Source organism: Apodemus sylvaticus, chromosome 11 (genome assembly GCF_947179515.1).
Source record: "Apodemus sylvaticus chromosome 11, mApoSyl1.1, whole genome shotgun sequence".
NCBI classification, from domain to species: domain Eukaryota; kingdom Metazoa; phylum Chordata; class Mammalia; order Rodentia; family Muridae; genus Apodemus; species Apodemus sylvaticus.
Window position 1 is genome coordinate 79,509,795 of NC_067482.1, and position 26,406 is coordinate 79,536,200.

The window sequence follows — 26,406 nt, forward strand, 5'->3', positions numbered from 1 at the left end:
CTATCTGCTGTGCACACAATACAGGTGCCCTCAGAGGCTAAACAATGGGTCCCTCTGAAGCTGAAGTTACAGGCAGTTGTGAGCCCCCTGACATGGGTGCTAGGGACTGAATTCAGGTACTCTCTAAGAGCAGTATACACTGTAACCACTGAGCTATTTCTCTAGCCCCCAGAATATTCTCACATGAATGAAGAAAGATAACTCAATGCATCAGAAAACCAGAATGACTAATGAAAAAATGCTCAAGCATCAACAATAAGAAAATATACTAAAATTATGAGGTGTTGGCGTATCACGCAGACTACAGAAAAGATAAACTCTGGCAATAATTAAGTGTTTACAAGAATACAGGATCTCTCTTCCACTGTTGGTATAATAAACATGGGTATAGTCCTTTGGAAAACTATTTTGTCCTTTCTAACAAAGTTGAAAATGTGTAAACCTGTGGTGGTTTGAATAAGAGCCCCATGGGTTCATCTATTTGAAGTCTTAGTCATCAGGAAGCAGCACTATTTGAGAAGAAGTTAGATCAATTAGGAGGTATGGCTTTGTTGGGAGTAGGGGTGGCCTTCCTGGAGGATGTTGGAGTGGGCTTTGAGGTTTTAAAAACCCATGCCAAGTCTAGAGTCCTCTGCTTATGGATCAGGATATAGCTCTCAGAGACTGTCCCACTGCCTGCCTGTATGCCGCCATGTTCCCTGACATGATGATAATGAACTAACCTTCTAGAACTGTAAACAAGGCCTCAGTTAAATGCTTGATTTTATAAGCTGTCTCTTTACAGAGACACATCATGTTATCTCTTAACAGCAATAGAGCAGTGATTATGACAAAGCCTAAAACTAGTATTTTCCCTGTAGACACTCTTTTGCATGTGTACCAGTAAGTGTGCATATAAATGTGGCGCATAACTTTAATCCCAGCACTCAAGAAGTGGAGGTAGAGCTATGTGGATCTTTATGAGTTCCAGGCTAGCCAGACTGAAATATCTAGGCAGGAAATACCTTTCAGTGACACAGAGACTGAATCTTGTCTCATAGAACAGGATCACTTGAAGTCAGAAAACTGAGATTAGTTTGGGCAACACAGATTCTGTCTCAAATAACAAAAATAAGGGCCAATCTGAGTGTACACAGAGTTAATTCCAGTACATGAGAGGAGCAAAGCAGGCAGATTTCCCTGAGTTCTAGCCCAGCCTTGTCTGTACAGCAAGTTCCAGGCCAATCAGGGCTATATAGTGAAACTGTCTCAATAACAACAAAAATAAAACAAAACAAAACCCCAAACAAACAAACAAACAAACAAAAAGAGTAGAATACAGCAGTGGAAAGGAAAAATAGACAATAATGAGATCACATTCTTGACAGTCCAGCAAGACAGAAATTATAGTCTTCGAGTATGATTACAGCTATATGTTTACTCACACTAATAATCTCCAAGATAGTAAAATTACAAGAAAGAGCTGTAAAGAGAACTTTTCTCAAAAATGTTTTGATTTTAAGTAATAAAGATGAAGGTTCTGTGTATCTATGTGTAGGAATGTGGGTATGAATACTTTCTAGGAAGAAAACACTAGAATAGTTTAGTGGGGAATGTCAGTGGTACTTAAGTCACTGAATTCTCTCAACAAGTCCAGACCCTGTCACTCCCGTTTCCCTGCCAGGCTGCTCTGCTTACATGTATTTGTTAAAAGAGAAAGACAATTATCTTTTTTTTCTTTTGGTTTTCTGGTCTCAGATAGCCCAGGGTGACCTCAAACATATTATTTAACAGTGGCTGCTCATAAATTTCTGTTATCCCCACATTTGTTCCTAAGGTTGGAGACATGTACAACCATGCCTACCTCTTTAATTATGTGTAGTCTTGATAGAAAGTATTCACATTTATACACATTCACACACATATGAAGGGTATGTGCAAAAGTGGGTATGTGCATATGAGAGTGGTGCCCATGGAGGCTGGTGGTGACAGGATCCTTCTAGAAGTTGAAGTTATGGGTGGTTGTGAACTATCACACATAGGAGCTAGAAATGAAACTCGGGTCCTCTGCAAGAGTGGTATAAGCTCTTAACCACTGAGCCACTTCTCCAGTCCCTTTACATTTTCTTCTTTCTTTCTTTCAGTTCTTTCTTTTAAGACAGGGTTTTTCTATGTAGCCTTGGCTTTCATGGATTCACTATTTTTATTTATTTATTTACTTACTTATTTATTTATTTATTGGTTTTTTTTTGGTTTTGGTTTTGGTTTTTTCCAGACAGGGTTTCTCTGTATAGCCCTGGCTGTCCTGGAACTCACTCTGTAGACCAGGCTGGCCTCGAACTCAGAAATCCGCCTGCCTCTGCCTCCCAGAGTGCTGGGATCACAGGCGTGCGCCACCACCACCCGGCTTCATGGACTCACTATTATTGTTGTTATTATGATTAGCTTTTCCATGTTAGCTATGTCCGATTTGACGTGGAATCAAAAGAAAAATAATGCACCAGAAACTAGTTATTTTCATGTCCGACACTGAAAAAAGCTTTAAAAAAAAAAAAAACAAAAAAGACAAAAAAAAAAACTGTTGTTTGGTTACATTTGCATATTAACTGAATTGAGACTAGGATCTTCTTTCAATATACTAAGCACAACACTGAGTTAAGGATTTAGAAGATACTTTTAGAAACTGCCCAGTGCAGTTAGCCTTCAAATTCTTGTTGTTGTTGTTGTTGTTATATGTATGGATGTTTTGCCTGCAGGTGTGTGCTTTGTACCCATGGAGGCCAGAAGAGGGTGTCAGATCCCCTGGAACTAAAGTTACAGATAGCTGTGAGCTGCCATGTCTGCCATGCCTGGCTCCACTGGAAAAGCAGCCAGTGCTCTTAACTGCTAAGCCAACTCTACAACCTCTATAGTAGTCATCTTTTAAAAGCAGGATTCTAAAACAACAAAAAATATTTTTATAGTATCCCTTTCCACTAAACAGCCTGAAAATGTTTTAGTTCCAGAATCCTTCACCTATAATATTAGCACACAACAAACATTATTATCCAGACAACTGCTAAATCATAGTATGGGCATTCCTACAAAACAGAGCCTTAGCAAGTCTGCAGTTAAGTCTTTACAGAAACAAGCGAAGTCAAAGGCTCTAAGCTCTGCCTGTCACTGGGACCTGTTGCAAGCCCTCAACCCTCAGCTCTCCCCAGCAATCAAAGCGCAATGCTTATCATGTCATGCTCTCTCTCTCTCTCTCTCTCTCTCTCTCTCTCTCTCTCTGATTCTGTAAAATTTTTCCTCCCTAACCACCCTCATGGCCAGTTACTACAGTAATCAAGAGCTAATGTAAACTTCTATTGAGTATGAACATGTCAGATACTTAGAATATGTTAAGTACTATAAAACACTCTGGGATTTTTTTTTCTTATTGCCAGACAATAAGAAAATATACAACAGCATATATTTCCTTCTAGAAGGACTTTTTAACTAAAAAGTCCTTGACGTCACAGGTAGTTTGTTTCCGTTTTCATAGCTGGCATGCTCCACTGGACTCTGTTACTGTGACATGACCTAAATACAAACTGGAAATGTCACCTGTGTTTAAGTGAAGCAGTGAAGGGTCACTAAGAGTTGGCCTTACTTGACTGCCGCAGGCCTCGTCTTCCTCGTCACAGTCGAGACCCTGATGGGCTATCTCGGTAGTACCATCATCCTGACAGACACTGTTCTCCCCATCGAGCATTCTGGTGGCCTCGGTAGTGACTTTTACTTTCATGCTGTGAAATCCAGAGGAGACTGAACCCATTCGAAGGCTTACAGGCTCCCCCTCAAACAACAGGAAGTGTGAATTCACCCCTTCTTTAAAACCAGGGGGTTGGTAATCATGTGGGGTCACTGCAGGAGGACAAAAATATTGCAAATTAAGTTTCAATAGAAAAAAAAGTTTCAATAGAGTAAGTGGCATTAATATTTCATATACAGTAAAAAACATCTTTCAGATGCCTATAAATCCTTCTACTTATACACAACATCACTTGAGCACTTAACAAGGAATTTGACCAAAGGCTTCTACCTACCTGAGTTATAATAATGGAGTTTCATAGTAAGTATAACATCATTAGGAAGGGGTCCAAGGTTCTGCATCAGTATATACAGTTGACGGATTAGTAGGGAACAGGCTTTCTTAATATCTTCACTGTTTGTCCCACTTTCAAAGCTTGTACTACTGCTATAGTCACAGAGAAATGGCACTTTTCAATCATATATAACATTTGCAATATACTCCAAAACAATACAACTTTTGGCTATGTCATCTAATAAATTAAACATTAGGACACTTTGTAGGCAGTTTTTAAGAGGTTACTTAAGGAAATAAAAGTACTTTCTGCAATGTGTATGCACAGAATCTCTAAATAACAGACACTCCTGATGCATTTTAAGTATTTTAAAATTTTGACTTTCAAATAATCACATGTCCTAATAATAAGAACAATGGATTTGTAATTAGGTGACCTAGAATCTAATATCAACTGTACTCTTAGCCAGCTGAATGAGCTCGGTCAAGTCATTTGCACACATTCTAGGTCAGGTAGCCCATTTGTGAGATAAGTTTATGGACATTTCTGCAGCTCTCCAAGCATGAAATCAGTCTCTAGCTCTATGCTTATCCACCATCTGATTGTCTCTCAAAGAAATCCCTTCCTCACTCTGACATAGGTTACTAAAGCATCTATTCTTCTGGCTTTCTTTTTTGTCTACACTTGAAGACATTCTCCACACTGCAGCCAAATTACTACTCCCAATAGGAAGGTCTACTTATATCACCTTCATGCTAAAGTTTTCTCTTTACATCTGTCACCTTTGAACCAAACATGAGATATGGCGTATGTACAACTATTTTTCACCCCCTCGAATCGCCACAGCTGTCACCCAGTTTGTTGATGGATACACCCAGGTTGCATCTACAACCATATGGTACTTCCTGTTTCTCATCCTGATGCTCCCTTAGCACCTACACAGCTCATGTGCCTTCTCCTCAAGAAGTCTCCCCTATACTCTGCACCTCCCCTCAGAAGAACTATCTGCCCCCATACAGACTATGAATGGCTAAAGCTTTCATCTCCATAGTACTGGGTTTGGTATCCATCTACCCAATACATATTTGCTGAATTGATGAATGAAAGAGTTGGACTAATTATCTTCTAATTAAATTTTTCTTTATTTCTCTACAAAGTTTTCTTCCCAATTAGTCTCACATTTGAGTGTCTTCAAGGGCATGTGCCAATGGCAATATACTTGCAGTACCTTGAACATACTGGCACAAAGCACTGCAAAATAACCCCAAGTACTTCAACTGTCAGCTCTCTCCCTGATCTCTGGAGGCAGTGAGAGATCACAAAGTAAACAAATGTACATTAACTGGCTATTTTACCTTCTGTATCAATTTCCAACAACTTAAAAGATCTGCCTACCAGGATTTTTAATCAGAATGAAGGGGTATAGATATGTAGCTCATAAAACCTCAGGAAACATCAGAAGATCATATTAAGGAGCCTCATTTAAGCAATATTCCTAGAAATTTATACTACATATTGCCTTCCCACCTCCTGAGTTTTTGAAAAAATTACCCACTTGCTTTACTGTTTACCTTTCAGGATATGTATCTCTAAAACAAACAAAAAGATTAATCTGGTTGTCCAGAATACATATATTAGAGGTTTGGAGAGTTAAGGACACTGTTGATGTTTGTGGGGGAAGTGTAAAGTATGTCATATACAGCTAGGCTCCGTTGAGCACAAATGAGAGGATAATTAAGGAAGAGCATATTGGAAAGAAGGCATATGGCCAAATTTCTCTTCAGAATAGTTCCTTTCAGGGTATCTATCGCCCCTTGAAGATAACATTAACAATCTTTTTATAGAATCAGTGTCACCAACCTCTATCTCATCTCATCCGCAACCCTTGGTTTGTTACACCTGTTGGCTGATCTAAAGCCAAAAGCTTATGAGAAAATGATGCTCCTTAGCAAACATCTCCATATGCACTGGGGTCTTCCTTGGTTTTGCTCTCTGACCCATTACTATATCTTAAAACATGGATTTTAAGACTTGATAGGGCTAAGCAGTGGTGGTACACACCTTTAGGCCCAGTACTCGAAGACAGAGACAGGCGGATTCTGCGTTTGAGGCCAACCTGGGCTACAGAATGAGTTCCAGGACAGCCAGGGCTACACAAAGAAGCCCTGTCTCAAAAAACAAAACAACAAAAAACTTATAGGAAAATACAGTGCATATGAATTTTCCTATATGATGACACATTTAGAAAATGGTACGTATATGGATAGGCAACTGACAGCATTTGTGCATATAGGCAAATAAATTAGGAGTTACATTTCCCTCAGGCTCAGTATTCCTCTATTGAAAATGGAAAGAATCAACATCTTTGCATACCAACAGAGCTACTGGATTAATAGCTAGAGACAGTCATATGGGTTCTTTAACTAACATCATGTTGACAGCCTCATTAACATATTTTTAAATTAAATCTTTTGTTCCTTCAAGAGTTATTTTTGGTTATTAGTAGGTGTGTCCACATGTGGGGATGTGCACATGAGTGCAGGGACCCTCAGAGGCATGACTCATCTGCAGCTGGAGTTATAGACAGATATAGGCATTTGGAATTGAACTCAAGACCTCCGGAAGAGTGCTTTCTTAACCACAAAGCCATCTCCCCTCCCCTTTACTAATATAATTTTAAGAGTCATGATATCCATCATTGCCTCTACTTTCATCAGCCAAATTTATTGACTTCAGGCCTTAAAACAATTATTATAATTTCTATTTGTGATAGTGAGGTTTTGATAGGGCTACGAGAAAATTACAAAAAGATGTTAAGATTTCTACTGGCCATATAGAGGCTTATATTTACTGCATTCCTATACATTTCACATGTTCGTTAAAAATTAGAGTCTACCTGTCAAAGTCCATAGTGGTTCCCTTTTTTGTGTATTTGAATTTGAATTGGTATATCTCAGTCACTTTCTAGAAAAACCAAAGAAAGCAGAAAAAGAAGTTAATTTTTAAACAAAACCAGATTTTTACTTCATAAAAAGAATTCTTCGTTGACCATCCCCTATGTTTTCTCTGTATGTTTGTCTCACAGCATTACTTTATCAAGGAGTAGTGGTTCCAGATGTAATGATAACTTAATCTCTCTCCTCTCAGCTAAAAATAAGTTAGCTAGCAAATCTTTCCATTAGGTATTACCAGTTGAGGAATCATTTGTTCATGTAGTGAATGTTTTATCAAATTATCTACTTTAAGCTAGAAACTGGAGTCATTGTGGTGAACAAGGCAGAGAAGATTTCTTTCCACAGAATCTACAGAGTTAGCTAGTAAATAAGAAAACAAGGTAATTTCAGATAGAACTTGTGCCATAGACAACATAAAGCAGATGGTGTGGTAGAACGTGCATAGTGGAAAGAAAGAAGGGCTCATTAGATTTAGAAGGGTCAGGAAAGATTTGCCTGAAGATGTGATTCTTTTTTACTTGTAGAGCCCACCTCCAGCAGAAAGTCAGGGTATCAAGTGAGGGGGATTTGTTACCATCCCACAGTCAAAACTCTGTTCCTGTCTGAAAGAACTGCAGGGATGGAAATGAAGAGGAAACTGAGAAAAAGAAGGTCCCGCAACAGGCCCAAAGTGGAATCCAGCTCAAGGGAAGGCCCCAAGGCTTGACACTATTATTAAGGCTATGGGGCACTCACAAAAAGGGACCTATCATGACTGCCCTCCAAAAGACCCAACAAGCAGCTGAAAGAGTCAGATGCAGATATTTGCACCCAACCAATGGAGAGAAGCTGCTGACCCCTATGGTTGGATTAGGGGAAAGCTGGAAGAAGCTGGAGAACAGGGCAACCCTGTAGGAGCACGAGCAGTCTCAATTAACATGGACCCCCAACACATATACAGCAGAGGACTGCTAGGTCTGGGTTCAGTCAGAGAAGATGCACCTAACTCTCAAGAGACTGGAGACCCCATGGAGTTTAGAGGTATGGTGGGGTGGGGGGATCGGGGTGAGAACAACCTCGTGGAGACAGGGGGTGGGGGTGGAGGTCGGGGAGGAGGTATGGGATGTGGACCAGTCAGAGTGTGGACTGGAAGGGGGAATAAAATGTGGAGTTAGAAAGAAAGAAAGAGAGAGAGAAGAGGGAGGGAGAGAGAGGGGAAAGAAAGAAAAAAGAAAGAAAGAAAGAAAGAAAGAAAGAAACAAAGAAACAAAGAAAGAAACAAAGAAAGAAAGAAAGAGAGAGAGAGAGAGAAAGAAGAAAGAAAGAAAGAAAAAAAGAAAGAAAGAAAGAAACAAAGAAACAAAGAAACAAAGAAACAAAGAAACAAAGAAAGGTCATATACAGATTTGTGAGACAATGCCTCATTGCCTTGTTGATAGAACAGTAATGCAAAAGGAGGTCTATATTGAGAAGGGATGTTTTCTCAGAATCCAAAAAGACGCCAACTAATTGGAAATGAGAGATGTTGTTCAGACTTTGTTGACAATAGTAAGAATTTTGGATTTCATTCTAAGTTCATCAAATTCAACTGAAAGTTTAAACAGATCAGTGGTTGGCAGTTTTTAAAGATCTCTCTCTCTCTCTCTCTCTCTCTCTCTCTCTCTCTCTCTCTCTCTCTCCTTATTTACCTTAAGAATACAAACAATGGGCTGGAGAGATGGCTCAGCAGTTAAGAGCACCCACTACTCTTCCAGAGGTCCTGAGTTCAATTCCCAGCAACCACATGGTAGCTCACAACCATCTGTAATGCGAATCTGATGCCCTCTTCTGGTGTGTCTAAAGACAGCAACAGTGTACTTACATACATGAAATAAGTAAATAATCTTAAACACACACACATACATACAAAATTTAAATAAAACAAACAGCAACTCTTAAACAAACAAAAAGAATACAGACAGGGTTTTGGTTTGAATAAGAATGGCCCTGATAGGCTCAAATATCTGAATGCTTAGTCACCAGGAAGGGGGCGGAACTATTTGAAAGGATTAGAAGGATCATGAGGTAGAGCCTTGTTGGAAGAAGTATATCACCGGTAACACCAGGCCCAGTGTCTATCTCCCTCATCCAACTTGGCCTATAATTCAGAATGTAGCTATTAACTACTGCTCTGGTGTCTGCTGTATGCTGACATGTTCTTCACCATGATGATAATAGACTAAACCTCTGAAACTGTAAGCAAGCCCCCAGTTAAATGCTTTTTCTTATAAGAGTTGTCTTGGTCATGGTGTCTCTTCACAGCAAAAAAACAGTGACTAAAACAGACAGGGAATGAGTAGGTGTGATGGTGTGTGCCTTTAGGCAATCTCTGTGTGCTTGGGGCCAGTTTGTGACACACAGTGTGTTCTAGGACAGCCAGGGCTAAGCAGAGAAATCCTCTTTGAAAAAAATGAAAAAGGAAGGAAAGAAGAAAGAAAGGAATGAAGGAAGGAAAGAAAGAAGGAAGGAAGGGAAGGAAGGAAGGGAGGGAGGGAGGAATGGAAGGAAGGAAGGAAGGGAGGGAAGGAAGGAAGGAAGAAAGGGAGGGAGGGAGGGAGGGAAGGAAGGAAGGAAGGAAGGAAGGAAGGAAGGAAGGAAGGAAGGAAGGGAAGGAAAGATACAGGCAGGGAAGCCATACAGTCACCTTGAAAACCTCTGTGGTAATTTAGGGAAGAAGTAAGTGAATGACTACAGGAATTTTAAAAATTGGAAAGGAACTGAGAAACTAAGGCATTGAGTTTTGTTTCCTGCACTAGAAGCTAGTGCTGCCATCTGCTCTCATCACTGGTAAGAATGTGATGGAATATAAAGAACAAATTTCCTCATTAAAAACAAACTCAAATAGTTCTTTCAGGCTGTCAACATAGCTGAGAGGATAAAAGTGCTTACACTGCAAGCCTGACAACCCAAGTTTTATCCCAGGAACCCAGAGTGGAAGAACAACTGACTCCTCAAGTTGTTCTCTGATCTCTATACACTTGCCACTCATACCTCCATACACTTGTGTGTGTGCGTGTGCACGCGCACACACACACACACACACACACACACACACGTTCGCGCACATGCTCACACACATGCACACATATGCACACACACATGCACGCACTCACTCACATACACACCGGCACACACATAAAATTTAAAATACTTTAGCTTAAAAATAACTGTTTTACCTAGATAAATTAGACAGTTTGCAGACAGAGCCTAAGGTGCTAAAGGTAGATAGAGTATGGATTAAAATCAGAACACAGACCCTCATTCACCTGACAATGTGGAAATGGGGATGTTAGACTGATCAAAAGCACTGTTCGTGTTCCTGTTACTTATCTCTAAGATTTGAACTCAAAGCTCCGCTGATCTTTAGTATACAATTTAACCACAGGTGATCAAGTCCTGGAAATCAGCTCATACTGCCTGAACCTAAGGAGATTGATTGTAATGTGCTAATGTTAAAAGAGAATTGCTGTTATAACTGCTCAGCCTATTTGCAGGAGGCTATTTTGTGAATACAATAGAAGAGATAGGTCAGATCAGAGGTGGCTGCAGGTGCCTAAGCGCGACACATTTACTCCAGATTGGCAGACACTGTGTCCTCTCTTAGCCAGTGCTAAGTGTAATTGTCCTGCCAAGCAAACAATGCCTATTCTTCTTGCCTGTCCTTGTTTCTAGTCAACTCTAGCCTCTTAATACTATGGGAATGTATTTTGTAAATAAGAGAAATCTTTAAATAGTTGGTCTTTTTTATTATTTGATTTGTAAACCAGTTGTTTTACTTTTGAGATATATAACTGTTTTTAAAAGATGTTAATCACGGGGCTGGAGAGATGTCTTAGGTTAAGAGCACTTTTTACTCCTACAGAGGAGCTGGGAGGCTTAAAACTTCCTGGAACTAGTTCTAGGGGATCTGACACCCGCTTCTGGATTCTAAGGGCACTGTACACACATGATGCCCATACAGTCAAGTAGACACAAATGAATACAAATATAAATAAATATTTTAAAGGGTTAATTCTTGGTAAGTTCACCATCTTCCAAATGTTTCTTACTCCCTACTCCAAGTCACTGGAAAGACTTCTCTGGTCTGTCTCCAAAGTGAATCCCGAATCCATGTGATCTTTAGTCTCTGTTCTCTAGCCAAGAGTTTTGAAAGTACAAACCAGGCTAGGTACAGACTACATATGCTTGCACTCAGGAAGTGCTACTCAGAAAGGGAAGTCACAATTGAAGGCCAACCTTAGTAACATACTGTTAGTAACATATCCATCTCAATAATGTCTAACAACAACAACAACAACAACAAAAAGGCAAGGGAAAATCTAGGTGAGGCCTGAGTCCAATTCCTCAGACTACAATGAAAAGAAGCGTTCCAAGCATAAATCAGACCATGTGGCTCCTCTGTCACCCTCCCCTGGCCTCTCACTGTCCTTGTGATAAAGCCTATGGTACCTCCTCATCTCTCCACTTAGCTCTTCTGCTGTTTCCCTCTTTTTCACTTACGAGACAGATCGGGGTATCCCTTCTGCCTATAAGCACTCCTGTCTTAGGGCCTCCGTGTGTCTATATTCTGGATCATGCCACCAACACTCTGAGGTAGGCATCAATGTCAGTATTGACAAAGCGAGCCCGTGGCAGAGCTATGGCCTGTCCCAGAACCTGGTGTTCCCCTCAGGGCTGTTTTGCCTGTCATATCCTGGTGCCTTGCACAGATCTGGAAAAGCTGATTCTTCATTATTCCATCTCAGCTCCAAGAGCAGTGCACCCCCCGGGGATGCTCCCTATGGCTTTGCCGATCTAAAACAGGCATCCGAGCCCTCCTTCCGTCTTTACCTTTCACTGATCAGGACAACACCTTTTCAAACTTTCTTCATAGCATTATGACCTTAAATGACTTTTACTAAATTCTACTTACTTACTATTTACCCTTCTTCATACAAATATAAGCTTCTAGAGGGCAGAGACTTGGTCTGTCCCATTTATGTCTGTAAACAGTGCTAAATACAAAAAAAAAAAAAAAGCTATAGAAGAATTTCACTTACAAGGACTTATTCTTGACATAGAGTCTTTCTATGTTGTGCAACTAACCTGAAACTAATGATACTCCTGCCACTCCTGAGTGCTGCGATTATAGGTATAGCTGTGCTACCCACACCTGGTCTCTAATAGAGAAGCTTTTTTAAAAAAAAAAAAAAGTCTCTAGGTCAGACTTAAACCCAACACTCAGAAAGCTAGGCGGTGGTGGCACACGCCTGTAATCCCAGCACTTGGGAGGCAGAGGCAGGGAGACATCTGAGTTCGAGGCCAGCCTGGTGTACAGAGTGAGTTCCAGGACAGCCAGGACTCTACAGAGAAACCCTGTCTCGAGAAGCCCCCCCCCCAAAAAAAAACCCAACACTCAGGAGACAGAGGCAGACAGTTCAAGGACATCCTGGTCTACAGAGCAAGCTCCAGAACAACCAGGGCTACACAGAGAAAACCTTTTTGGGTCTCAAAAACCCAAAAACAAGCAAATAAACAAACAAATGAATGAATAAAAACAAATACAGTCTCTAAACATATATTTTAGGATCACTTATTGTTCAGTGACTGAAACAGGCAATTAAAATTGTGTGATCACCTCCAATAGGCACAAAGGCCTAGACAATGAAACACAGTAACACTGCTCAAAAAACTTGGATATGTAATGCTTTTGTATTGTTTGCAAGTCATGGTTTCTCTAGGTAGCCCTGGCTGTCCTGGAACTTGCTGGATAAACCAAACTAGCCTCAGACTCACAGAGATCCACCTGCTTCTGCCTCCTGAGTGCTGGGATTAAAGGCCTCTACTGCCCCAACTCATAAATGTAATTCTTAATGGTTTATCACAAATTAAGATTTATTTGCTTCAAATGCCTCCCACTTTTCAGTGTGTGTTTGTAGAAAAGCTTGTTGTCAGTCTTTATTACTTTAGTTTTCAGGTTCTCTTTCACAACAGCAATCAGAACAAAAGTATAAATGCAAATGTACTACAATTGTGTGCACAGCTTTTAATTCTCTTGAATTTAAGCTATGGTTCAACTGTTGTACTTGATATATTCTTCACAGGAGTGCTGCAAATTTTAGTCCCATGTGTAAAGTCTATTTTTATTCCTAGTAAATATTAATACTGTTATTTTTGTGCCATTTTGTTTAGGGAAGGTTATCCTTTCAGTGATGACTCAAGCCGTTGGCAAAAGATCAATAAATGCCAGAGATTAAGTTGATCTGAAAATGTTGTCTCATGATTATTTAAGAGAATGAGGTCAGAGAGTTACACAGTTTTCTCAGTGACTTGATGTTAGGCAGCAGCCAAGCCATAAAACAGTGGAACCTTGTGCGTGCTTTTAGATACTATCAACAGGGTAGAACTAGTGTAGTAGTGAAACTGTAATCATCTTTGCTGTGGAGATCTGAATGAAAAATGTCCCTCATAACCTCAGTCATTTGAATATTTGGCCCCCAGTTGGTGGCACTGTTGGGGATGTTGTGGAACCTTTAGGAGGAACCTGACTGGAGGAAGTGCGTCACTGGGGTAGGCTTTGGTATTTCTAACCTCATTCCCTCGTCCAGTTTGCTCTCGCTTTGTGTGTGTGGCTGAAGGTGTGAGCAGTCGGCTCCCTGCCCTGCTGCCTGCCTGCTGCTGCTCTCCCTCCTTGCTGTGATGAGCTCCCCTCTAGAACTGTAAGCCAATACAAACTCTTCTCGAAGTTGCCCTTGGTGATGGCATTTTATCAGAGCAGCAGGAAAAGAACTAATACAATTACTGACTTTGTTTTGTGTTTTTTTAAAGACTCAAATACTCTACCATTTTTTAGTAATCAGATGTGTGCTATGAAAACGTAGCACTTAGGGATTGCTACCATAGAGAATAAATGGTAAGTGTTCAAAATATTTTTGTTGGGTCATGGATAGCTTGAAACTTACACAAAACACTCTTGTTTCAAAACTTCATTATTCTATATGCTAGCATCAAAACTAATTTAGCAGTTTTATTCTCATTCTGTCAGAATTTTCCTGAGGTAAACTCATTTTACCTCTAAATCTACTGATTTATTTTTTAGCTAAAGTCTATTATTTTAAAAAATCTACAAACAAATAAAACATTATGCAACAAACTAACCAGATTTCAAACTAGGAGATGTGAATGCATAAGGAAACACAGTAAGTTCTAGAAGAACAAATCTGTCCTAATTTAAAAAAACAATTTTTTAAAACTAACTAGGAGAAAAAGATCAGGATGGTTGGTGGTAGAGCGCCTATCTAGAATGCAGACTGGGTTCCAGCCCCAGGGCTCAGTAAACCAGGCAAGGTGCTGTCTTGTAATCTCAACACCGTACATACGCAGCTGGAGCATTTGGTAAAGGCAGCAGGAGCTGAAGCTCAAGGTGATTCTCAACTACATAGTGGGTTCTAGAAACAGAGCCTTAGGGAGGAAAGACTCAGAAAACAGGACCTAAGACCCGTTTGGGCATTAAGGAATTGCTATACACTTGTGCGCAGTAGTTATTTTCTTCGCCTGCATGGTTATTTGCAATCTTGCAAAGAGAAAATACTAAGGACTTAAAAAACAATTTAGTCTTGAATGTCACCAGTTAGACTAAATTAGGCTTAGAGAAGAAAAACTCAAAGCAAGGGGGAAAAAAGAGAAGAAAGCTAGGGGAGAGACAGAACAGGGTGAGAAAACAAAGGGCTTCTCACTGTGTTCCTGTCACAGGTAGAAAAGCCACTGAAGTGGCACAGGTAACTATGTTGTATTTAGGCAATACTAGTCACTCTGCAAACTAAAAAACAGCACACTTCTCCCAGGAACTCGTAATCCTAATCTTCTTAAGAAATATATGAATCAACCCAGAGGGTTAAACTGGGGCTCTGCTTAGAAAGGACTTTAGAAAAACGTAGAAGTTAGTACAGACCATGAGCCAAAGAGGATTTCACAAAAGATCTGAAAAGCAGCAAGCTGCAGGGGTCACTAAGCAAGCCCAGGAATCTAAAGATGAGAGTAAAGACCTAACGCTCTCCAAGTTTATGAAAGTGTCACCAGACAGCATTCAGGTGGCAAAGAGCTCAGAGTAATGCTGTAGCTTTGACTTTTGCAAAAGATCATAAAACAAATAATGAAAATATATTTATTAATATATATAAATGCTTATTATTTCTATATTATATGTTAATAAATACAAATATTATAAATAAAATTACTTTTATACATCTATGATTAGGAGAATCTTAATATTGACATGTTATAGAATAGCCTCAGTTCTAAACAGTGTTTTTGTTGTTTTTTTTAACATTGTATAAGAGGTGTTTATATAAAAATATCTACTTTCTAAAAAAAACTATAATAAAAGACTGTTTTCATTTATAATAAAACATAAAGCTCATGATGAATTGCTCTGTGTATGTGTTAGTCTAGTAACATAATCCACAGCCTCAATTCAAATAAACATAAATACAGTATACGTACACTACTATCTTACCTCAGGCTCCTTGGGATTTGTATAAAGCTGTTTAAGAGAAAATATAAAGCACTTAATTTCCAAAGCTTACTAGGTTTCTGCTCATCAGATACACTGTCTTTGTAAAGAGTTTAACTTGTGCTTTGTTAACTGAGTACCAGCTAGGCATATTTCAAGCTAGAGATAAGATGAGCTCTTATTTTACTAAAAAAATCGTAATCTTTAGAACTTTCTATGAACACTAAATATGAGGAAGTTTATAACTGATGTAAAGTATCTGTGATTAATATGACTAAACTACAAATAAATCTTTAATGTTATGACATAAATATTTAAATAGTTAATATATTTTATTAATGGTATCTCAATGATGATCTACCATCATTTTATACCCATGGGTATATAAAACTTCAAAAAGAGTCCACAAAACTTTCAAAACAAAAAACTTTGAACTGTTACATATCTAAAAATATATTTAAATCCTGAGTTAATATGATATATTCTTTATGTTCTCTCATATAATAATATATATGCCAAAGAAATATACTGACCATTTATAATATCTTACTAAAGTTCTGACAAATCCAATTTTTAAATGTCATAAATCTCAAGAAGGGAGAAAGGGGAAAATTACTGTTTAAATGTTTTACTTGCCAAAAGTTAATGTAGAGACAGAGACTTGGTCTTTAAGTTTGTACTTACTGTTAATATTGCCATGTGTAGCTTCAAGAGAAAATAAAACTGCTGTTATCATATGTTTGTATTATAGTATTGACATTTCTGATAGAGACTAATTCAAATATTACTTCAGAGAGAAAATATTCAGAAGGTCAGAAAAAGGAACTAATTCATGCAGTCAAACAATTTCTATTACAAACAATGGCTTTACTGTTACAGAAGAAGGAATATAAAAAAAGTTTTTTATTTTCTAATTTGGGAACCAAAAGATATATTACTTATATTATATTAGAATCCCTAATAAGTACTCCTTTTAAAACTTACCAAGAAAGGTAAACTAATTAGAAAGTCTGATGTATCTCCCAAACTTGTGCTCTCTATGTACCACAAAACTACAAAGACATTCTCTCAGCTTTAAAGAAATATTGAATATACAGACATAGATACAATCAAGGATATGATAAATTCTTAATGGCTCAGTGGTTAAGACTGCTCTTCCAGAGGTCCTGAGTTCAATTCCCAGCAATCACATGGTGCCTCTCAACCATCTATAATGGGATCTGATGTCTTCTTAAGGTGTGTCTGAAGACAGCTACAATGTACTTACATTTAATAAATAAATCTTTTTTTTTTTAATTCTTAAACCTAAAATATAAAATTTGAGGACCATAATTCTGCAGCAGTTGACTAAAACTTTAGTGCCACCTTGTGGCTATTTTAGCATGTAACTTATTTTTATGACCACACAGTGAAACTGTTAATAGTTTATTGGCACATTAAAAAACAAAGACTCTGGCCAGCCACTGATCTCAAGAAGCATGCTGATTAGCAGGGGGACTAAGGGTAAGAGAACACATGGCCACACTGTTATACTCAGGGTCTGCTGTGAAGAAACAGCTCACAGTGTCAGGGGAACCCTCAGTGAGGGACAATTTTAGCTGCAGGACAAACTGGAGCTAAGCAGGCAATGGGCACAGGGACTGAACAGGAGGAACAGTATGTACAAAGATACAAGGAACTGGTATCCTACAGTCTTCACATAGCCTGGGCACGAGAGTGAGGGAGGGTGTCTTGGAAAATCAATAGGACATTCAGGCCTGCTTGACCGTGTAAAAGGCTTTGAACACTATTTTTAAATTCCTGGAAAACTTTTAGGCATAAAGAATTACATGATCAGAGTTCAGTTTCTGAAAGAATGTAGTGTGGACCATGAGCAGGAATTGTGAGATGAAAGGGGGAATGGGGGAAGCTATACAGTTTTTTTTTTGTAAGAATTATTTATGTGCTTACTTTAAATAATTCAATTTTATCATAAAATGTAAAGTACCCAGAATTTCATAATTAGTAAGATTATGTTCTTCAACAGAACATCTTCCAAGGGCACTTGCTACTGAAACTTGGTTTTACTTAAACTACTTTTTGTTCCTTTGTTTGGTTTTTTGAGACACGGTTTCTATGTAACAGTCCAAGTAGTGCTGGAACTCACTCAGTAGGCCTGGAACTCACAGAGATCTACCTGCCTCTACTTCCTGAATGCTGAGTTTAAAGGTTTATGCCACCATTAGCCTGCTTTTTTTTTTCTTTTTTCTTTTTCTTTTTCTTTCTTTTTCCTTTTCTTTCTTTTTCTTTTTCTTTTTTCTTTCTCTTTCTTTCTTTCTTTCTTTCTTTCTTTCTTTCTTTCTTTCTTTCTTTCTTTCTTTCTTTCTTTCTTCCTTTCTTTCTTTCAAGAAACAGGGTCTTGTCTCAGCCTGGATGGCCTTGATCATGACTGTTAGCTGAGATTTATGGTGCTGCTCTTCTGAAGGATCCAGAGTCTTTGCATAACTTAGTCCTAAGACATACCTGGCAAACCAGGAAGTCTCCTGGCTGAGAACTGCTTAGGTAATCATCCTTCACACAACTCCTAGATCAGATAAGAGGTTTTGCTATGCGGAAATTGACTTGCTAAAAGTGCTTTTTGTGTAACAATAAAGTGCTTGTGAAAATTTCCTAGGTTTTCAGTCCTTCAAAGGCTGATCCATCCTACTGACAAGAAGTCTAAATTCATCCTGCAGTGTCTTTTCTCAACTCAGGCCGCAATCAACCAATAGTTTAGCACCAGGTACAACTGAACCAGTAGATAACTAGCAATCATTAGCCCTCATTCGAGCAGCACTCACCTTCTCTAAGGGTCTCTAAGCCCTTCCTTCCCTTATCTGTTTTATCTTTGTATCCCCCATCCCCTGGGTCAATATGGGATGACTGTGAATAACTGTCCACTGGAGAGTGGGCAGGAACGAGGGAACCTATGACTACATTAATACTACAATGGAAAGCTTCTTCACAACATTTCTGAAAGTGGAGCTGACAGGTAAAGACACAGGGAAAAAATGGAGGGAGCACAGGAGCAGGAATTTCATTTATATGCATCTCATCTCTTCAGCCAGACCTTGAGCCTTCACTTTTCACTTTCTTCATACATGTTTACTGAAACATGAGAGATCATATGCACATAAAATCTGAGCTGTGTCTTTTAAAAGTTCAAAGTCATACACAGGAGTTATAATTAACAAAATAAAATAGAGTAAAATTCATTATTTAACTATTTCTTCTTTTCCATCTGCAAACTGAATCACCACTATTTTGAATATGTTCAACGTGCTAACTACCAGATTCTTGTCTTCCTTAGCCCACATCCTGTGGGTCTTGTCCAGTGACTTCAGAGGAAATTCTGTGGTTAAAAAAGATATGCGTATATAAAAAGGAGAATGAAGCTTTCGTTTCTAATTGATGTAAGGGAGACAACAGTGGGGCAACACAGACCAAAAAACAAAAAAAAAAACCAAAAAAACAAAAAAAACAGAAACGATTAATAGATACAAAGGCAGCCACTGCTATACTGTTAAACATTACAGAATAAAATGTCTAAACTTTTTTAAAGAGTAAGGATGAGTCTTTAATCTGGAGGTAAATTTTCAAACATTCTTACGTATCTCTTTTCCAAAGCATCAAAACAACCTTGAATCCTGTCAAGAAATAATATCCAATGTCACTTTAGCCCATATGAATAGCCAAAAAAAAAATAAATAAATCCAAGTATGTAATTAGTTTGCACTTCTATTTTGAAGTATATAAATTAACAATCATTCTGCCTGTTCTATTTAATCACCTTTTAAAACCCCAAACACCTTTCTATATATCTATAGAATATTATAAATATTAGACAAGCAGTTCTGAAGCACAGAACTATGTTCTCTCTTCCCACCAAAGCAATGTTAGTAAACAGGCATATGGTGAATAATCGTAGTTAGGATATTTTTTCGTTATATAAGTCCATTTTCTTCTAAAATAAAATCAATAGGTTAAAATAATACTGAACAATTGCTACAATTTTCAGGAAAGAGGACTAAGAAAAGTAGTTTTAGGAAATGATTTTAGAAAATAAAGTTTGATGGGTAATTTTATAGAATTTACTTACCATTTAATAATATGTAATGACCCAGGACACTTTTTGTCTTCTCGGAGAATTTTTAAACTGAGGCCTAGAAAAATAGAAACTTTTTTTACTGAAAACTTCATGTTAAATAAGGCATTTCCTTTATTTTTTATTTGTTAAATTTAGTTTTATGACTTATATTTCTATCTTTCTTTGTTTTTTGTTTTGTTTTGTTTGTTATTGTTGTTGTTATTGTGTTTTTCAAGACAGGGTTTCTCTGTGTAGCCTTAGCTGTCTGTAAACTCACTCTGTAGACAAGGCTGGCCTTGAACTCAGAGATCTGCCTGCCTCTGCCTCCTGAGTGCTGGGATCAAAGGTATGCACCACCACTGCCTGGTTTTAATGTTTAAATACCCACTTACACCTGAACCCTATGCTGATAGGTACCTCATTCCTAGTTTTGAAGCAGTGTAGCGGACTCCCACTATGGCTTCTTTTACTTATTCCCTTCTCTCTAAATAATCTAAGGTGTCACTAACAAGTTAAACACACTCCCAATTTCATTCTTTATTATTTTACCGCTTAATAAAAAAATTAAACACGAATGCATAAGTTATTCTCAAACATCTCCACGGGAGATCTCCCACTTTCCCATATGAGGGAAGAAAAGAAGACATAGGTGTACACAGAAATCTGTATAAAGTTACTGACCCACTGATTATTAATAACAATTATAACAATTATTAATGATTGTTAATAGGAACCTCTTAAATCATCAGGTGTTTATAAATTTATGGATTTGCATACGTGTATGTGCAGTGGAAAGGTGTGTGCCACACTGCATGTGTACAAGTCAGAAGAAGGCACTTACAGGGGTCTCTCCTCACTGTGTGGGTCCCAGATCGTTAGGTTCCGCAGCAAGTGTGTCTATACCTGCGGAGCCATCTCGCCAGCCCTTGGAGTCCTCTATCTTTTCATATGGTTTTCCTATGCTAAAATTTACATCATTCCTACCATTGCTGAGGAACAGAAAAATTATTCTACTTTGACATAATACTTAGATATTACTAAAAAAGAGTGCCATACAAATATTGAGCATTTTTGTGACATGTCACTTTAAATAGAAACACATTAAGGAAGACTAGCATCAACTATAACAGTCACACACACACACACACACAAAATGGAACTGTGAGCAATGCTTTTGCCTCTGTGCCTAGGGCAGTGTGAGGCAGTGCTCCTGGAGAGAAGCCGTACTTCACGAGGCTGACTGATTAAAGCTTCAGTGGCTGTGAAAAGTTGGGATGTTACAGGTCCAGAGGTAAACTACAAATTACATTATCTCTCGTCCCCTCACAGCCAGTTACTGCCTAACTCTGCTTATGAGCTAACATCCTTGTGGATATTAGGTAAGTTCTCTCTGGAATGTACCAACAGACTCCCTAGCTTACACCAACACAAAAGCTAGAAATGTCAGCAGACAGCACCTGAGGCTGACAGCAGAGATGCCCCACTTGGCTATACCCCCGACTTTCTATGACTTTCTTTGTTCCGTTACTGTAAGAACTTCATGAAACTTCTTTCATACCAGCACACAGAATACGGCATTGGCAGCAACCTCAGTCTGTGTCCCTGGCCCATGTCACTCAAATTTGGCCCTAGAATAAACTATCTCTTATATCTCTTGCTTCAAGAGCTGTGGGTTTTATTTTATTTTGTTGTTTTGGATTTTTGTTTTGGGGTTTTTTGTTTTTTGTTTGTTTGTTTGTTTGTTTGTTTTGGCTTATCAAGACAGGGTTTATCTATGTAGCCCTGGCTGTCCTGGAACTCACTCTGTAGACCAGGCTGGACTCAAAGTCAGAAATCTGCCTGCCTCTGCCTCCCAAGTGCTGAGATTAAAGGTGTATACCACCACCGCCCTGCCTTGTTTTAGTTTTTTAAATGTTAGCAGTAGTAACTGAAATTCAAAAAGTGTTTATTTTCCAAAGTATGCCTTCTTTTATAACTCCATGTTCCAAATAGGAGGGAAAACAAATTATATGCTCCCTGAAAACACACTAAATCTTACAGATTTCACTTCTAAATTAAAAGGAGTGATTAACAGGAAGGAAGGTGTCATAATTACAAGTACCATGCTACTGTGTTTAGAGCAAACATGCACTCACTGATGTTCATTTGGAGAATCAATATTGCCTAAGAAAATTAAGTTAGAATGAAGCCATGGTATATTATTAAATATAAACATGAGAAATTTCAAATTAGATTTGTAATTCCTTGTAAATAACACTTTACAAGGAAATATGTGCACACGAATAACAATAAAATGAATAGGTAGGCTATTGTAAAAAAGAACTTAACTGATTAAAATAACTGAAAATTAACCATGCTATTCAACAAATGGATTTATGTCTCCTGTGCCTATTTCTATATGTTAATAGGGAGATACTTCTCACCTGATTCCTTTGAATTTCCCCAGGGTTAAAATGTACTTCAAAGAACAAAGTCAACTGAGGCACAAAATAATGTAAATCTTCAGCATTAAGATAGACTTTGTACTCACTTTTACAAGGATGGCTTAGAATTATTAGATATAGCTTAACAGGTTTGTTTTTCATTTGATAGCTAGCTTGAAGTTAATAGTCCCTATAAGTAAAACCAGTACACACAGCAAAATTAAAATAGAAAGTGAATTAATAAATTGATCATGAAGAACATGCCCATGAGTTAGAATTAATGTACTCTGTAAGAGAGGGAAGCTTTGTCCTGCTGAGAAGAAAAAGGGACACTAGTCAAAGCAATCATTTAATCCAACTTTACCATCCAAATGGCGATCTCTATAAGAGCTCTCTGGAAACAAGCCCCTCAAATATGTTATACATGAGATAGAAGTAGCAAAAAGTTTCTTCACCATCACCAGTGACTCATGCTCATTTGTGATTTGGGATGGGAAAATTGTGTTCTGGAAGAAAATCAAAGATGATAAAAATCAGTATTCATGAATATTCAGCCCATCAAACCATTACCACAGATAGGACAGAAACTTTTTAAGACTTAAAATCTGATTTCTAGATAATCAAAAGAAAACGGGGCTCTGAGTACTGAATTAAAACAGGTCTTCATATAAGCAAGACAGAACAGAATAGCAGGCAAATACTGGAGTAATTCAGAATGAAAACAATTTATTTCAATGGCCCATTAATCCGAATCAAAATTGGGAGTTTCCCTATAATTCTATAACCTCATTCCTCTCTTCATCCACTCTCTAGACTTTACAGTTATCTGAATTTTTACCCTTGTCTCTTTTATACTGTTCTCTCCAAAGTTACCACATACAACTCATCAGAGTATGCATCCCTTGTCTGGAGCATCTGACACTATATCCATATGTCCCCCTCAAACTGCCTTGACACTGTTTTGTTTTCTTGTTGTTTTGGCAGAACTAGGAATCAAACATAGGACCTGGTGCATGTTAAGCAAGAACAGTATGGTTATTGAGCTAAACTGCTCCCTGCTAACACTATTTCAGCTTTCATCCATCCCTACAGAGCTGAATCCCACCCCACCCACCCATTCCCTGAAACAAGGTCTCACTGTGTAGTCCTGGCTAGCCTAGAACTCACTTTATAGACCAGGTTGACCTCCAACTCAGAGACCTGCCTGTCTCTGCCTCCTAGGATTAAAGGGTGTGCCACACACCCAGCCCATCTTTCTTTTTAACCAGCCATCCTCCCAGGAATGTCTTCAGTCCTTTCCTTCCTTCACAGTTCTCTGGTCTGTCCTCACAGTTTCAGTTATAATATATAAAGAAGACTTCGATTTCTAATTTATGTTCTCTGCCTATATTTCTAATATCTGGGCATCTGTTCCTACACTACTCTGTAGACCCTGAAATACAGCTTGTCTCTGCTATCGGGCATAAAGCATGGTCCCCAGTTTCATCCCTAGACAAATAAATCAGCATCTATTCCAGTCACCAGGCTAGAAGCAGCTTCAACCATTTCTAACCACCAAATTGTCTCTTTTAATAAACCATTTTTTAAAGCAAGAAAAGAAGAAAGAAAGCTTCTCTGTGTGCTCTGTGTATGCTCCTGTGTGTACAGGTATATACATGTGCAGGCATGCAACCATGTGTGTACATTTGCACATGGACACCAAAGGTCAACCTCTCTCTCTCTCTCTCTCTCTCTCTCTCTCTCTCTCTCTCTCTCTCTCTCTCTCTCAGATAGCATCTTTCACTGCCCTGGGAGCCAAGCAGTTAGGTTAGCAAGCACTAGGGTTCACCTCACCAATGCTGGTATTACATACATGCACAAGGCCTGGGATCAAGCACAGGTTCTCATGCTTGCAGAATGCAGCAGTAAAGGAAATAGTCACTTGAGAGTGCCTTGAGAGTAGAATGGTGAGGAGGAGGCGGCACAGAGGAGAGGTTCAGGCACAGACTGCATTCGATAACCAGGTTCAAATCACTATTCTGTTACAAACACAATTTATGATTTGGGCGGAGGTCAGCAGCCTTTTCTAGTAGATGCCCAGATAGTGAAAGTCTTAGCTTTTGCAGTTAGTTCAGCCATTGTGACAAGAAAGAAAATATAGACACATTATAAGTAAAGTTGTTACAATAAAACTATTGCTAATAAATTGTTGCAGGTATCTGATTTTGCATAAATCCATCTCTCTGTACCTCACTCAATCCCTTCATCTGTAAACAGGGGTAATTAAGATCTACTTGATTGAGGATTAAATAGGCTAAAGCCTATAAAGTGCTTCACATGGTCCCTAGTTCAATCATTTATTGTGTTTTAGTGTGTATGTGTGATTTTACTTGTTATGTGAACATGTATTAACTACTCTGTTAATTTGTAAAACATCAATTACAAAGCAAGTTCCAGGACAGCCAGGGTTATATAAGGAAACTCTGTCTGGAAAAAAGAAAAAGAAAGCTATAGGTGAACTAAAGAGAGCGTGTGTACTCTAATGGAGTTTACAACCCAGGTGCAGACAGGAAAGACTTAGGCTACAGGAGCAGAGACGAGGAACCAATGAGTGGGGAGAGTAGAGACTGCGCGCACCAGGCAGGAGCAGCTATTCACCTGAGTAAAAGGCTGTGGGAAAGTGAGACTAAATTGAGTCCTAAAGATAAGTGGCAAATAAGAGGAATGTGAGTAGGACAGTCAAGAGGGCGGGACACTGTGGCATGGGGGTGGGACCCTCAGATCAGAATAACCAATCCTCAGAGTTCACGCTGGGCAAAGTGAGAGGAAATGAAATAGAAGCCAATGTGAGCAAAGTCAGGGCACCATACTAAAGAGACTGCATTCCATCTTTAAAGCAACAGAAAGCCCATGAAAGCTGAATAATGACTTTCCTCTTTTATCCAATACTTGAGTTGTTTGTTTGTTTGTTTGAATTCTGCCTCTGGGACCAGCAGAAATATTTTAGAGGACTGTGAGCCCTGCCAAGATCGTGAGCGGCAACATACTAATCCTAAAAAGCAAACAGAATTCTTCTTAAGACCAAGACATTCTTAGAACTTTTGTTGTCACCAAGTCTCCAAACCATAGAGTGTATTTGGTTAAGGTAGGGAAACTGTAACATTTAGAGACAGTGTAAGCTTTCCCTGTGTTACTGGAATGAGACCACACTGATGGAATCAGAGCCTTAGTGATAAATAGGCTAAAGAGTTTCTCTTTCCAGGCCAGCAAGATAGTTCCTTGTGTAAAGGCACCACTTTGCAGGTACAATAGGGTACACTGCTCACCCCGATAATCAGTGTCTTAGTTAGGGTTTCTGTTGCTGCAATGAAACACCATGACCAAATGCACCTTGGCCAGGAAAGGGTTTATTTGGCTTAGACTTTCCACAGCACTGTTCATCATTGAAGGAAGTCAGGACAGGAACTCTAGCAAGGCAGGAGGAAGACAGGAGCTGATGCAGAGGCCATGGAGAGAGGCGCTACTTACTGGTTTGCCCCCATGGCTTGCTCAGACTGCTTTCTTATAGAATACAAGACCACCAGCTCAGGGATGGCACCACCTCACAATAAGCTGACCTCTTCCCATCAATCACTAATTAAGAAAATGCCCTATAGGCTTGCTTATGGCCCAACTTATAAAGCCAGTTTCTTAATTGAAGATCCCTATTCTCTGCTGACTCCAGTTTGTGTCAAGTTGATAAAAACTAGCCAGCATACTATACACACACATAAATAAACATGTATACATACATATATTAATAAATAAATGACTGTGATAAAACTTTTTTTAAGTTTCTCTTTTCTATTTTTGGTATGAATGAGAATTTCCCCCATAGACTCATATGTTTGAATGCACTGTCTCCAATTGATTGAATTGTTTGGCCTTGTTGGAGGAGGTGTACCACTGAGGGTGGGCTGTGAGGCTTCAAAGCCATTCCATGGTCATTCCCAGATAGTCTGCATACATATATATTTCCCCCCTCCCTTTCTCCCTTTCCCTCTCCGCTTCTCCCTCTCCCTCTCCCCCCTCTCCCCTCCCTGTATCAGGACAGGAGTTCTCAGTAGCCACTGCAGTGCCATGCCTTCCCATCGACTGCCATCATGGTCATGTGCTCACTCTCTGAAACTGTAAGTTTCCAATAAACTCTTCTTTCTATAAGCTGCCTTGATCATGGTGTCTTAGTACAGCAATAGAAAAGTAACTAATGATTTTTTTTTAATCAAAGATAATTAAATCTAATTCTGGGGACGTTGCATTGTATTTTTAAACTGGGAAGACTTGAGAACTCATTTAACTCAATGTATTCCTGTCATAGGTTCTAAAAGGAAATCTAGAAAGATAAGTA

The 26,406-nt window shown here is 38.8% G+C and overlaps 1 protein-coding gene across 1 annotated transcript in view; it reads right to left on the reverse strand.

Moving 5' to 3' along the window:
- Positions 1-26,406, reverse strand: part of Hormad2 (HORMA domain containing 2) — an 88,759-nt gene that overhangs the window by 58,770 nt on the left and 3,583 nt on the right. The window contains exons 2-10 of the mRNA XM_052199253.1: positions 22,405-22,546; positions 19,630-19,693; positions 19,141-19,177; positions 16,197-16,217; positions 15,516-15,542; positions 6,946-7,013; positions 5,071-5,079; positions 4,050-4,198; positions 3,614-3,867 (exon numbers count right to left, since the gene is read on the reverse strand). Coding sequence (XP_052055213.1) covers positions 3,614-3,867; positions 4,050-4,198; positions 5,071-5,079; positions 6,946-7,013; positions 15,516-15,542; positions 16,197-16,217; positions 19,141-19,177; positions 19,630-19,693; positions 22,405-22,546 — 771 coding nt within the window. The remainder of the gene's footprint in view (positions 1-3,613; positions 3,868-4,049; positions 4,199-5,070; positions 5,080-6,945; positions 7,014-15,515; positions 15,543-16,196; positions 16,218-19,140; positions 19,178-19,629; positions 19,694-22,404; positions 22,547-26,406) is intronic.